General features: G+C 40.4%; 1 protein-coding gene across 1 annotated transcript in view; it reads left to right on the forward strand.

Moving 5' to 3' along the window:
• Window positions 1-290: 290 nt before the first annotated feature.
• Window positions 291-13,968, forward strand: part of VWA8 (von Willebrand factor A domain containing 8) — a 366,738-nt gene continuing 353,060 nt past the window's right edge. Inside the window, exon 1 of the mRNA XM_045477746.1 lies at window positions 291-456. Within this exon, the coding sequence (XP_045333702.1) occupies window positions 294-456 (163 nt within the window). The 5' untranslated portion in view covers window positions 291-293. The remainder of the gene's footprint in view (window positions 457-13,968) is intronic.

The raw sequence follows: 13,968 nt of genomic DNA on the forward strand, positions 1-13,968 counted from the left end.
GCCGCAGAGGCACCCGGGCGGCCTGCAGGACTCAGCGCTCAGCCGCACCTGCTCCGGGTCGTCCCTCGGCGGCGGGTGCGGGCTTCCCGGGGTCGCGCTTCTCGGGCTCCCTCCGTCCGCTTGGGGTCCGGCCGGCCCGAGACTGCCGAGCCGGCCGCGCCGGGGGAAGGAGTTTCCGGCGGACGCAGCGTGGAGCCGCTTCCTGTCCCGCTCGCCGCGCCGCCTCACGCTGCCCGTCCCGGACGCGGCTCGCGCGGGACCCGCTCCCCTACCCCGGTAACACGTCCGGCCTCATGCAGTCCCGGCTTCTGCTCCTCGGGGCGCCCGGTGGCCACGGCGGCCCGGCCGCGCGGCGCATGCGGCTGCTCCTGCGGCAGGTGGTGCGGGGCAGGCCCGGCGGAGACGGGTGCGGGTCGGAGGTCAGACTGCTGCATGCCGGGGCGGGGGCCGACACAGGTAACCCCGGGACGTCCCCGCCGCCCCTGCGGTCTGTGCGGGGCCCCTGCGGTCCTCTGCACCCCACTCCCTCCTGCTTCGCTTGGGAAGGAGCGCCGCGCGGGAAGCCAAGACATAGACATTCTAGTTTCCATCTCGCGGCTAACTGCTGTGTATCGCGAGGCAAGGCGCTTGTACTCTCTGGGCCTCATTCTGTAGTCCGAGGGATCTGGGCTAAGGCTTATCATGACCTGGAATAGTGCATTCGCCCCCCCCCGCTGCTTTTATCCCTGGGATGCTTATTTGGACTACAGTACACGCTGGGGTTTAATGCAGGAGCCCTCAGAAATTGTTGAAACCTGGGATTGACCTTGCTCTCAGAGTGTCAAGGGCCTGGAAGCCAGTCTGTGTCATGTTCCAACCAGGGCTAGTGGCGGCTTAGAAGTGTACGTTCTCGCCAAGGATCCCATCGTTAACAGTGTTTTAAATGTATACGCAAGCCTTTCTGAATTTTCCAGGAGTTTTCCTTTCCCAAAGTGTTCACATCTTATTAGAGCTGAAAATCACAACTTAATTTTAAAACTCCTGACTGTGCAAATGAGGTAATTTAGACCCAGAAGGGAAAACTGGCTCGCAGGAGATCACACAGCTAGTGACTGCTTTAGAATCACGTGTCTGATTTCTCAACTCAGACTTTTTTTTTTTCCCCCCCCTTTTGGTTATACTAGAGCTGGTTTTCAGAATCTTTTTTTGTTACATGCTGGAGTTAGAGCATTTGTGCTGGTTAAGGGGAAGGATGTATGTTGTTGGCTGTTCTTGAATGGCAAAGTGATTCTAGGCAAGATTTTGTCAGTGTCATTGCTGCTTAGAATACCAGAGGTTTTTACTTGGAAGTTGTAGGTTTCATTGTTCTTGCAAAGACTGGCCCCAAAAATTTTCCTTGCCAGGTTTAGGTCCCGTATATTCCATCCATTCATTAATTTACTGAACAAAATTTTTTTTTTTTCGTTTTGTGTGGAGTTGTGATTTCAAATTTTGCTCCTTTACCAGTTGTTGTGACTATTGTGATATTAAGAGTTTTTTGTTTGTTTGTTGCTTCTTTGTCCTAGAAAGCAGGGAGGACAAGGGTGGAAGTGCAGCATAATCTGTAACTTGGGCTTTGGAGTTAAACAGTATGGGTTGGAGTCCATTTCTGCAACATCTGGATATGGAGATCTGAGGGTGGGTTGCTTAATTTTGTGTCCCAGTTTTCTTAACTCAAATGAGGATAAAAAGAGTATATTTGATAGGATTATTATGAGGATTTAATTAGTTCATATAACTCCTGGCACATGTTAACATTCAATAAAAGTTAGCTTATTATTCTTAGTATATATATTTTTAGCTTTGGGAGAGTTGTTCTGTTTCCTTGGCTTTAGATGAAATGAAACCAGTTACTTTAGGTTTAAAACTATCAGCTAGCTGGCTAGGCATACGGGAAAAAGTTAAGTCATATGACCTTTAAAAAAATTGGTCTTTGTACATGAATAATACGTGGTGATTATAAAAACATTAAAACTGTCCTCAACATTATGTCCAACAAATCAAAGTACAGGCTTTGCTTAAAAATGTGAGACTCATGAACACATTATAGACAACATATTAACTTCTTAGACTTAGTCATTGACTGGCAGAATCAGACCACAAGGAGTAAATTGTGCTAAACTTACTTGCCTTGCTGTTGCAAAGATGCCCAATGTTGCAGGTGTGAAGACTGAGTAAATTCATTTGGAACCTTATGAGAGATCTGGACTCTATTAAGAACAGCTGAGAGCCAGGTAAATCGGAGGCAAGCTCTTGGCTACCCTGGGACATAATGTTGGTCATAAAGGTTGGAGTGTCTCATTTTGAACCAGAGGTCATACATAGACAAAATAAAAGCCACAAATAGCACTGTGATGTAATGAATTACAATTTAGATTGGAAAAAGATGCTCCCAGCTGCATATACACATGTGACCAGTAACTCATCTCTGCATGTAATTGACCTTGCTTCCTTGTAGATTGGAAAAAGAGCATTGGGGTACATAAGCAGTAGATTCATGTCCTATACTATTCTTATCTTTCCTGGATTATATGTATGTCTTATTTATCTTTATATTCCTTTGGTATCTGTCAGCACTATGTATCGTGTTGACACGATACAAGTACTCAGTGACTTATAATATTAAAATTCATACAGAGAAGGAAACCAGGTACTTTAGGTTTAAAACTATCAGAGTTTTAACTATCTCCTTCCAGGAGAGGCTGGAATTGCCTTGTTGGCTTTCAAGATAGGAGCTTTATAAAGCCTGGTAAAGAAGAGAGGGTCACTTATGTTAAAAAAACAAATCCCAAAACCCACTGCCTTTTGTCCTTTGCTATTGGATAGTTTTAAGTATCGATAATTTGTAAATTCTTTGTATCTCTTTATGCTTCAATTGGTAGTGTTGTCTCTTAGTTTTAGGAACAAAGAGGCTTACAAGGAGGTTAACTACTGCAAAGAATTTTCAATAAAGATTATTGTAGGGTTTCACAGATGGAGGCAAGTAAATTGGCTCAGTGGGACTCTGACAGTAAACTGTTTAGATATACCATGGAGCAGGCTCAAATGATAAACCTGGAAGCATAACTCTGTGTAATCCACCATGACATGTTTAGTGCTGTCATTTAACACCATTGTTATTAAAGGGACTCTGTTTTATCTTTTATGACTTTTGTATATTAATAAATTTGATAAAGGAATCTTTAAAAATGCTTTTTGTATAAGAAATTGTGTTCATTGTTGAAAAGTAAAGTGTAGACAAATCCCCTGAGATATAATCTCCCATTCAAAGTCATCATTGTCAACTTTATGGTGTTAATATATCAGATTTTGTGAAATACATATAATATTTATTTGTACAACTGCACATTTCTTTTTTAAAAATAGGATCATGTATTTTTTATAATTCTCACTTAACCATTATTGTAACATATTAACAAAGTGGTAAATATTGCTACACATGTTCAATTTAAGTAGATACTAAAGTCATATATTTATTCATATAATTTGTTTTACCAGTTTTTCATTGTTGGACATTTAGGTTGCCTACTTTTGTCTCTATTTTTTTAAAAGAAATCTCTACACCCAATGTGGGGCTCAAACTCATGACCCTGAGATTAGGAGTTGGATGCTCTACTGACCTGAGCCAGCCAGGTGCCACAGGTTGTCTGTTTTTAAATATATAAAAAGTGCAATAGACATCCACCCATAATGCATTTTTTTGTGATTTTATTTCAGAGCTACAATAGAAGTAATGACTTTGGGGAGGGGAAATAGAGAACTCCTGCTTCATGAAGAATACAGTGTAAAGGGAAAAACTACACTATGATGGTTCAGGTCTTAGCTCTGTATTTACTAGGTATTGAACTTTGGGAAAATTATTAACTACTTTAAACTTGCAGTAGGCTATTTTGACCCCGAGGACATTGTGACCCTTCTATATTAAAGCATTTAGCAGTAAAATCCCAAAACAATTGTAACTTAATAAATTATTAGGAAGACCTGTGTTAGGAACATGCAGACTAATCTGGAAATTGCTGATATATTTGGTTTTCTCTTGGGTCTAACTTTTGTATTAAAAAAAGTGGTGACACTAAACCAGTGCTTTTTAATCAAGAGTGATTCCCTTCCCCCAGGGGAAAATGTGCATGGAAAAACGTGGTGATGGGTTCACATAGATGGGAGATCTAATGGTTTCAGGCTAGATGTAGGATGTTCAAGCGTCTTTAGGGCTTGGACCCTCTCTGCCCTTCCCCGTGGTACCCCCCCCCCCCCCGCCTCCTTTCTACTCTCCATTTGTTGGATTTGATTTTTGCTGTATTGGTTTCAACATCTGTTGGGATTTCTTCAAGTGGTAGCAATGATAGCCTTACTGACAGCCCCAGATTTTGATGGTCCTTACACTTCACACTGTTAGAAAAAGAGGGGGATGCCTGGGTGGCTCAGTTGGTTAAGCAACTTCGGCTCAGGTCATGATCTCACTGTTTGTGGGTTCGAGCCCCACGTCGGGCTCTGTGCTGACAGCTCAGAGCCTGGAGCCTGCTTCGGATTCTGTCTCCCTCTCTCTCTGCCCCTCCCCGGCTCACACTCTGTCCACCTCTCTCTCAAAAATGAACATTAAGAAAAAATTTAAAACAAGAGAGAAAGAACATCTTTTCCTTGAGCTCTGACAAAAATCCTTGTGAGAACTCTTACTGGCCAAGCCTGGATCATGTGTCCATCTCTAAAACAATCACTGTGGCCAGAGAGTGGAATATTCTGACAAGTTTGTGCAGGATATTCACTTCTGGAGGTTTTGGTGCAGGGATAAAGGTTGGGATTAATGGTATAAACTCTACCCAAACCAGATGGGATGGGTTCTCCACTGGATAGAGGGATTCTGTTGTCAAAAGGGAAAGAATATTGAGTAGGTAAAACAAAACAGCTGTCTACTAAAACTCAAGTGTGTAATATCCAAAGGGGTTTTACAAGAATAAGTGTTATTTAGAATACACTATTGGGGCGCCTGGGTGGCTTAGTGTCTGACTTTGGCTCAGGTCGTGATCTCGCGGTTTGAGTTCTGGTCCCATGTCAAGCTCTGAGACTGGAGCCTGCTTCCGATTCTGTGTCTCTCTCTCTCTGTCCCTCCTCTGCTCACACACACTCTCTCTCAAAATAAATAAATATTAAAAAAAATAAAATACACTATTAATTATTATTTGAATATAGAGATTATTTTCCTATAAACCTTTGGGAAATTCCCTTAAAGTAGGATGATTGCAAGTGATAAAATCAAACCTTATTACTTTAAATGAACCTTAAAGTTAATTTCATTTGGAAGGTTTTATCTTTTGGATTCTTTTCAGGGCTTTTAATTTTCAAATTGATACTTTCCATGCCTGAATAAAACATATATCAGTTTATTGGTGGTAGTATTTGTGTGAGAGTTTGTATGCTGTATACAGGGATTTAAGTAATCTGAGTTACATGTGGTTGCTTTTTTGCATTATTTGTAATAAATGTAATTAAGTGTTAAGCATATATTCTATAACAATCTGTACTTATTTGTTAACCCATTCTAGTTATTCTAGTAGTTTCCATTATGAGTATCTTATATCATTAACTACAGTGTCTAAAAAAATGATTGTATTTAACCAAAATAGTGTATTTGAAGAAAGGTATACCTTAGTTTCTTCTAAGTTGTATTACCTATTGTGTTATATAAGTATTTTCACTTCCCTTTAGAGTCATACTTACACTACTTCATTTAAATCAAGTCTTTACAAATGACTTGATTTCTTTTTTTTTTTAATTTTTTTTTTCAATGTTTATTTATTTTTGGGACAGAGAGAGACAGAGCATGAACGGGGGAAGGGCAGAGAGAGAGGGAGACACAGAATCGGAAGCAGGCTCCAGGCTCTGAGCCATCAGCCCAGAGCCTGACGCGGGGCTCGAACTCCCGGACCGCGAGATCGTGACCTGGCTGAAGTCGGACGCTTAACCGACTGCGCCACCCAGGCGCCCCAATGACTTGATTTCTGAGCTTTTTGAAAGATAGGCTGTTCTCAGTGCAGAAAACCAGTGAACTAGGGCTTAAAACAACACTTAATTAAGAAAACAGTATTTAATTAAAAGCTATATTCATTCACATATTCATTTACCAAACATTTCCTGAATACCCAGTTGGTTTAAGATATTATTTTTGGCTCTATGAATACAAAGGTGATTAAAACATAGGCCCTGCCTGCAAAATGCTACACTTTTACAGACTGATCAGTGGTCTGCAAAAATTTTCACACTTACCTCCTAAAAGGATCTTGAAAATATGTATCCCTTTGTATATTTTGAAGTTGATATCTAGAAATTTTCCTGAAAAGAATAAATAATTGCAGAGTACAATGTTTCCAGTGTGTTGTAAATATTGACATTTAAAATAAAAATTTTTAAGTCTTGAAAGTGTATCTTTTAAGTGAAATTAGAATATCCTAGTAATATGTTAGCCACTATTTCTGTTTTGAAAAATAGATTAAAAAGCTCATGTTTAATAATCAGGAAGCTCATGTTACTTTTTTTTTATCTCCTTGAATTTATATTTCAATTACCACTACTCATCATAATTTTATCTTAATATTTTTACTCTTAAAATGTTTTGTCTTTAGATTTCTCTGCACAAAAATGTTTAAGTGTTAAAACACATCTATCACTACAATTATTAAAGCATAATTGTTCAAAAGAACATCAATATGTTTCAAATTTCTTAAAAAAATGTAAAATTTTGCGGAAATGTACCTGTTAACAACATGAGTGGTGCTTTTCCCCAGTTAAATATTAATGTAATTAATAGCTCCTAATTGAGTACTAATTTTGCTGCAATGTATATAATTTTGATATAGAAATATCACTCCGTTCTTTACAGACTTTTTATATATGAGCCAAAAGTAATATATTGATTAATTATCAAAAATGTTATTTTTAGTGGTCTATCAACTGACAACTTGATTATAGCCTTTTCAGTTTTGTTCATAGCCAATAATTGGAAACCACTTGACTGGCAGGTAGAGTCACTGACCTAACCAGCCAGTACCATCACTCTGCCTCAGTTTCTGGAAGATTCACTAAAAAGGCTTTACCAAAATTTATCAAAAGGTTATGGTTTTTTCCTCATGTAGAGGCTGCTTGTTTAATGTACTCAGAAAAGAGAAGATAAAATGAACCCTTCATCAGCATACCTTTGCCAGTATAGTATTTGAGAAAATGCTTTTATCATGTTTAAATACTTTTTTTTAATATGTGAAATTTATTGTCAAATTGGTTTCCATACAACACCCAGTGCTCATCTCAAAAGATGCCCTCTTCAATACCCATCACCTACCCTACCCTCCCTCCCACCCCCCATCAACCCTCAGTTTGTTCTTGGTTTTTAAGAGTCTCTTATGCTTTGGCTCTCTCCCACTCTAACCTTTTTTTTTTTTTTTTCCTTCCCCTCCCCCATGGGTTTCTGTTAAGTTTCTCAGGATCCACATAAGAGTGAAACCATATGGTATCTGTCTTTCTCTGTATGGCTTCTTTCACTTAGCATCACACTCTGCAGTTCCATCCACGTTGCTACAAAAGGCCATATTTCATTCTTTCTCATTGCCACGTAGTACTCCATTGTGTATATAAACCACAATTTCTTTATCCATTCATCAGTTGATGGACATTTAGGCTCTTTCCACAATTTGGCTATTGTTGAGAGTGCTGCTATACACACTGGGGTACAAGTGCCCCTATGCATCAGTACTCCTGTATCCCTTGGATAAATTCCTAGAAGTGCTACTGCTGGGTCATAGGGTAGGTCTATTTTTAATTTTTTGAGGAACCTCCACTCTGTTTTCCAGAGTGGCTGTACCAGTTTGCATTCCCACCAACAGTGTAAGAGGGTTCCTGTTTCTCCACATCCTCTCCAGCATCTATAGTCTCCTGATTTGTTCATTTTGGCCACTCTGACTGTGTGAGGTGATATCTGAGTGTGGTTTTGATTTGTATTTCCCTGATGAGGAGTGATGTTGAGCCTCTTTTCATGTGCCTGTTGGCCATCTGGATGTCTTCTTTAGAGAAGTGTCTTTTCATGTTTTCTGCCCATTTCTTCATTGGATTATTTGTTTTTTGGGTGTGGAGTTTGGTGATCTTTTTATAGATTTTGGATACTAGCCCTTTGTCTGATATGTCATTTGCAAATATCTTTTCCCATTCCGTTGGTTGCCTTTTAGTTTTGTTGGTTGTTTCCTTTGCTGTGCAGAAGCTTTTTATCTTCATGAGGTCCTAATAGTTCATTTTTGCTTTTAATTCCCTTGCCTTTGGGGATGTGTCAAGTAAGAAATTGCTGCGGCTGAGGTCAGAGAGGTCTTTTCCTGCTTTCTCCTCTAGGGTTTTGATGGTTTCCTGTCTCACATTCAGGTCCTTTATCCATTTTGAGTTTATTTTTGTGAATGGTGTAAGAAAGTGGTCTCGTTTCATTCTTCTGCATGTTGCTAGCCAGTTCTCCCAGCACCATTTGTTAAAGAGACTGTCTTTTTTCCATTGGATATTCTTTCCTGCTTTGTCAAAGATGAGTTGGCCATACTTTTGTGTGTCTAGTTCTGGGGTTTCTATTCTATTCCATTGGTCTATGTGTCTGTTTTTGTGCCAATACCATGCTGTCTTGATGATTACAGCTTTGTAGTAGAGGCTAAAGTCTGGGATTGTGATGCCTCCTGCTTTGGTCTTCTTCAAAATTATTTTGGCTATTCGGGGCCTTTTGTGGTTCCATATGAATTTTAGGATTGCTTGTTCTAGCTTTGAGAAGAATGCTGGCGCAATTTTGATTGGGATTGCACTGAATATGTAGATAGCTTTGGGTAGTATTGACATTTTAACAATATTTATTCTTCCAACCCATGAGCATGGAATGTTTTTCCATTTCTTTATATCTTGTTCAATTTCCTTCATAAGCTTTCTATAGTTTTCAGCATACAGATCTTGTACATCTTTGGTTAGATTTATTCGTACGTATTTTATGCTTCTTGGTGCAATTGTGAATGGGATCAGTTTCTTTATTTGTCTTTCTGTTGCTTCATTATTAGTGTATAAGAATGCAACTGCTTTCTGTACATTGATTTTGTGTCCTGCAACTTTGCTGAATTCATGTATCAGTTCTAGCAGACTTTTGGTGGAGTCTATCGGGTTTTCCATGTATAATATCATGTCATCTGCAAAAAGTGAAAGCTTGACTTCATTTTTGCCAATTTTGATGCCTTTGATTTCCTTTTCTTGTCTGATTGCTGATGCTAGAGCTTCCAACACTATGTTAAACAACAGCAGTGAGAGTGGACATCCTGTCGTGTTCCTGATCTCAGGGGGAAAGCGCTCAGTTTTTCTCCATTGAGGATGATATTAGCTGTGGGCTTTTCTTAAAAAAATTTTTTTTTTCAACGTTTATTTATTTTTGGGACAGAGAGAGACAGAGCATGAACGGGGGAGGGGCAGAGAGAGAGGGAGACACAGAATCGGAAACAGGCTCCAGGCTCTGAGCCATCAGCCCAGAGCCTGACGCGGGGCTCGAACTCACGGACCACGAGATCGTGACCTGGCTGAAGTCGGACACTTAACCGACTGCGCCACCTAGGCGCCCCTGTGGGCTTTTCATAAATGGTTTTTATGATGTTTATGTTCCTTCTATCCCGACTTTCTTGAGGGTTTTTATTAAGAAAGGATGCTGAATTTTGTCAAATGCTTTTTCTGCATTAATTGACAGGATCATATGGTTCTTATCTTTCCTATTATTAATGTGATGTATCACGTTGATTGATTTGCGAATGTTGAACCAGCCCTGCATCCCAGGAATGAATCCCACTTGATCATGGTGAATAATTCTTTTTATAAGCTGTTGAATTCAATTTGCTAGTATCTTATTGAGAATTTTTGCATCCATATTCATCAGGGATATTGGCCTGTAGTTTTTTTTTTTTTTTTTACTGGGTTTCTGGGTCTCTGTCTGGTTTAGGAATCAAAGTAATACTGGCTTCATAGAATGAGTCTGGAAGTTTTCCTTCCCTTTCTATTTTTTGGAATAGCTTGAGAAGGATAGGTATTATCTCTGCTTTAAATGTCTGGTAGAATTCCCCAGGGAAGCCATCTGGTCCTGGACTCTTGTTGGGAGATTTTTGATAACCGATTCAATTTCTTCGCTGGTTATGGGTCTGTTCAAGCTTTCTATTTCCTCCAGTTTGAGTTTTGGAAGTGTGTGGGTGTTGAGGAATTTGTCCATTTCTTCCAGGTTGTCCAGTTTGTTGGCATATAATTTTTCATAGTATTCCCTGATAATTGCTTGTATTTCTGAGGGATTGGTTGTAATAATTCCATTTTCATTCATGATTTTATCTATTCGGGTCATCTCCCTTTTCTTTTTGAGAAGCCTGGCTAGAGGTTTATCAATTTTGTTTATTTTTTCAAAAAACCAACTCTTGGTTTCATTGATCTGCTGTACAGTATTTTTAGATTCTATATTGTTTATTTCTGCTCTGATCTTTATTATTTCTCTTCTTCTGCTGGCTTTGGGGTGTCTTTGCTGCTCTGCTTCTATTTCCTTTAGGTGTGCTGTTAGATTTTGTATTTGGGATTTTTCTTGTTTCTTGAGATAGGCCTGGATTGCAATGTATTTTCCTCTCAGGACTGCCTTTGCTGCATCCCAAAGCGTTTGGATTGTTGTATTTTCATTTTCGTTTGTTTCCATATATTTTTTAATTTCCTCTCTAATTGCCTGGTTGACCTATTCATTCTTTAGTAGGGTGTTCTTTAACCTCCATGCTTTTGGAGTTTTTCCAGACTTTTTCCTGTGGTTGATTTCAAGCTTCATAGCATTGTGGTCTGAAAGTATGCATGGTATGATCTCAATTCTTGTATACTTATGAAGGGCTGTTTTGTGACCCAGTATGTGATCTATCTTGGAGAATGTTCCATGTGCACTCGAGAAGAAAGTATATTCTGTTGCTTTGGGATGCCGAGTTCTAAATATATCTGTCAAGTCCATCTGATCCAATGTATCATTCAGGGCCCTTGGTTCTTTATTGATCATGTGTCTAGATGATCTATCCATTGTTGTAAGTGGGGTATTAAAGTCCCCTGCAATTACAACATTCTTGTCAATAAGGTTGCTTATATTTGTGAGTAATTGTTTTTATATATTTGGGGGCTCCCGTATTTGGCGCATAGACATTTATAATTGTTAGTTCTTCTTGATGGATAGACCCTGTAATGATTATATAATGCCCTTCTTCATCTCTTGTTACAGCCTTTAATTTAAAGTCTAGTTTGTCTGATATAAGTATGGTTACTCCAGCTTTCTTTTGACCTCCAGTAGCATTATAAATAGTTCTCCATCCCCTCACTTTCAATCTGAAAGTGTCCTCAGGTCTAAAATGAGTCTCTTGTAGACAGCAAATAGATGGGTCTTGTTTTTTTATCCATTCTGATACCCTCTGTCTTTTGGTTGGTGCATTTAGTCCATTTACATTCAGTGTTATTATAGAAAGATATGGGTTTAGAGTCATTGTGATGTCCATAGCTTTCATGCTTGTAGCGATGTCTCTGGTACTTTGTCTCACAAGATCCCCCTTAGGATCTCTTGTAGGGCTGGTTTAGTGGTGATGAATTCCTTCAGTTTTTGTTTGTTTGGGAAGACCTTTATCTCTCCTTCTATTCTAAATGACAGATTTGCTGGATAGAGGATTCTCGGCTGCATATTTTTTCTGTTTATCACATTGAAGATTTCCTGCCATTCCTTTCTGGCCTGCCAAGTTTCAGTAGAGACACCCGTCACTAGTCTTATCGGTCTCCCTTTATATGTTAGAGCATGTTTATCCCTAGCTGCTTTCAGAATTTTCTCTTTATCCTTGTATTTTGCCAGTTTCACTATGATATGTTGTGCAAAAGATCAATTCAAGTTACGTCTGAAGGGAGTTCTCTGTGCCTCTTGGATTTCAATGCCTTTTTCCTTCCCCAGATCAGGGAAGTTCTCAGCTATGATTCTTCAAGTACACTTTCAGCACCTTTCCCTCTCTCTTCCTCCTCTGGAATATCAATTGTGCGTAGATTATTTCTCTTCAGTACATCACTTAGTTCTCTAGTTTCCCCCTCATAGTCCTGGATTTTTTTTTTATCTTTTTCTCAGCTTCTTCTTTTTCCATAATTTTATCTTCTAGTTCACCTATTCTGTCTTCTGCCTCTATAATCCGAGCTGTGGTCGTCTCCATTTTATTTTGCAGCTCAGTAATAGCATTTTTTAGCTCTTCCTGGCTGTTCCTGAGTGCCTTGATCTCTGTAGAAAGAGATTCTCTGCTGTCCTTTATACTGTTTTCAAGCCCAGCGATTAATTTTATGACTATTATTCTAAATTCACTTTCTGTTATATTGTTTAAATCGTTTTTTGATCAGTTCGTTAGCTGTCGTTATTTCCTGGAGGTTTTTTTGAGGAGAATTCGTCCCTTTGGTCATTTTGGATAGTCCCTGGAGTGGTGTGGAACTGCAGGGCACTTCCCCTGTGCTGTCTTGAATAACTTGCGTTGGTGGGCAGGGCCGCAGTCAGACCTGATGTCTGTCCCCAGCCCACTGCTGGGGCCACAGTCAGACTGGTGTGTGCCTTCTCTTCCCCTCTCCTAGGGGCGGGATTCACTGTGGGGTGGCATGGCCGGTCTGGGCTACTTACACACTGCCAGGCTTGTGGTGCTGGGGATCTGGCGTATTAGCCGGGGTGGATCTGCAAGGTGCACAGGGGCGGAAGGGGCAGGCTCAGCTCGCTTTTCCTTCGGAGATCCACTTCGGGAGGGGCTCTGCGGCACCAGGAGGGAGTCAGACCCGTCGGAGGGATGGATCCGGATGGATCCGCAGAAGCACAGCGTTGGGTGTTTGCGCAGTGCAAGCAAGTTCCGTGGCAAGCAAGTTCCTTGGCGGGAACTGGTTTCCTTTGGGATTTTGGCTGGGGGATGGGCGAGGGAGATGGCGCTGGCGAGCGCCTTTGTTCCCCGCCCGAGCTGCGCGCTGTCTTCCGGGGCTCAACAACTCTCCCTCTCATTGTCCCCCAGCCCTCCCACTCTCTGAGCAGAGCTGTTAGCTTATAACCTTCCAGATGATAAGTCCCGCTTGCTGTTCAAACACACTCTGTCCAGCCCCTCCGCTTTTGCAAGCGAGACTCAGGGGCTCTGCTTGGCCCGCGGGCCGCCCCTCTGCCCCAGCTCCCTCCCGCCAGTCAGTGGAGCGCGCACCGCCTCTCCGCCCTTCCTACCCTCTTCCGTGGGCCTCTCGTGTGCGCTTGGCTCTGGAGAATCCGTTCTGCTAGTCTTCTGGCGGTTTTCTGGGTTATTTAGGCAGGTGTGGGTGGAATCTAAGTGATCAGCAGGACACGGTGAGCCCAGAAGCCTTCTACGCCGCCATCTTCCCTCAGGTCATTTTTATCTCATGCTCTTCTGGCATTTTGATCATTTTACCTCAGTGCTGAGCCACTTATGGATCTCTAAGTTGTTTTGAGAGAGGAGTATAAAGTGAGTTTACAAATAGCAGCCAGTTGAAACATAAATTCTTAAAAAAATTTTTTTTGTTAGTGTTTAATTATTTTAGAGAGAGAGAGAGAGCGCGTGCCTAAGTACTTTTTAATCAAATTTTAGTTTTCGTAATTAAAAATGGTAGCCTGTATTATCAATTCAATCAGCTTAATTAGGCTTTCTGACAGAAAAAACATTTTTCCTTTCAATTCGAATGAATGTGTTAGTATGTATAATAAGGAATATTATAAAAACCACTGAATGAGAAATTGCAGGCCACATTTTATAGGCTAGATTACTAAATGCAGTAAAATCTAGTGGTCACATATTTAAGTCATCGATTTCATAATGTATGCTTTGCAGTTTTATTTTTTAGTATAATTTATAAGTAATGTAATAGTTAAAGGAAGTTATTTATGCAGTGAGGTCTCCGATA

Source organism: Leopardus geoffroyi, chromosome A1 (assembly GCF_018350155.1).
Source record: "Leopardus geoffroyi isolate Oge1 chromosome A1, O.geoffroyi_Oge1_pat1.0, whole genome shotgun sequence".
Taxonomy (NCBI): Eukaryota; Metazoa; Chordata; class Mammalia; order Carnivora; family Felidae; genus Leopardus; species Leopardus geoffroyi.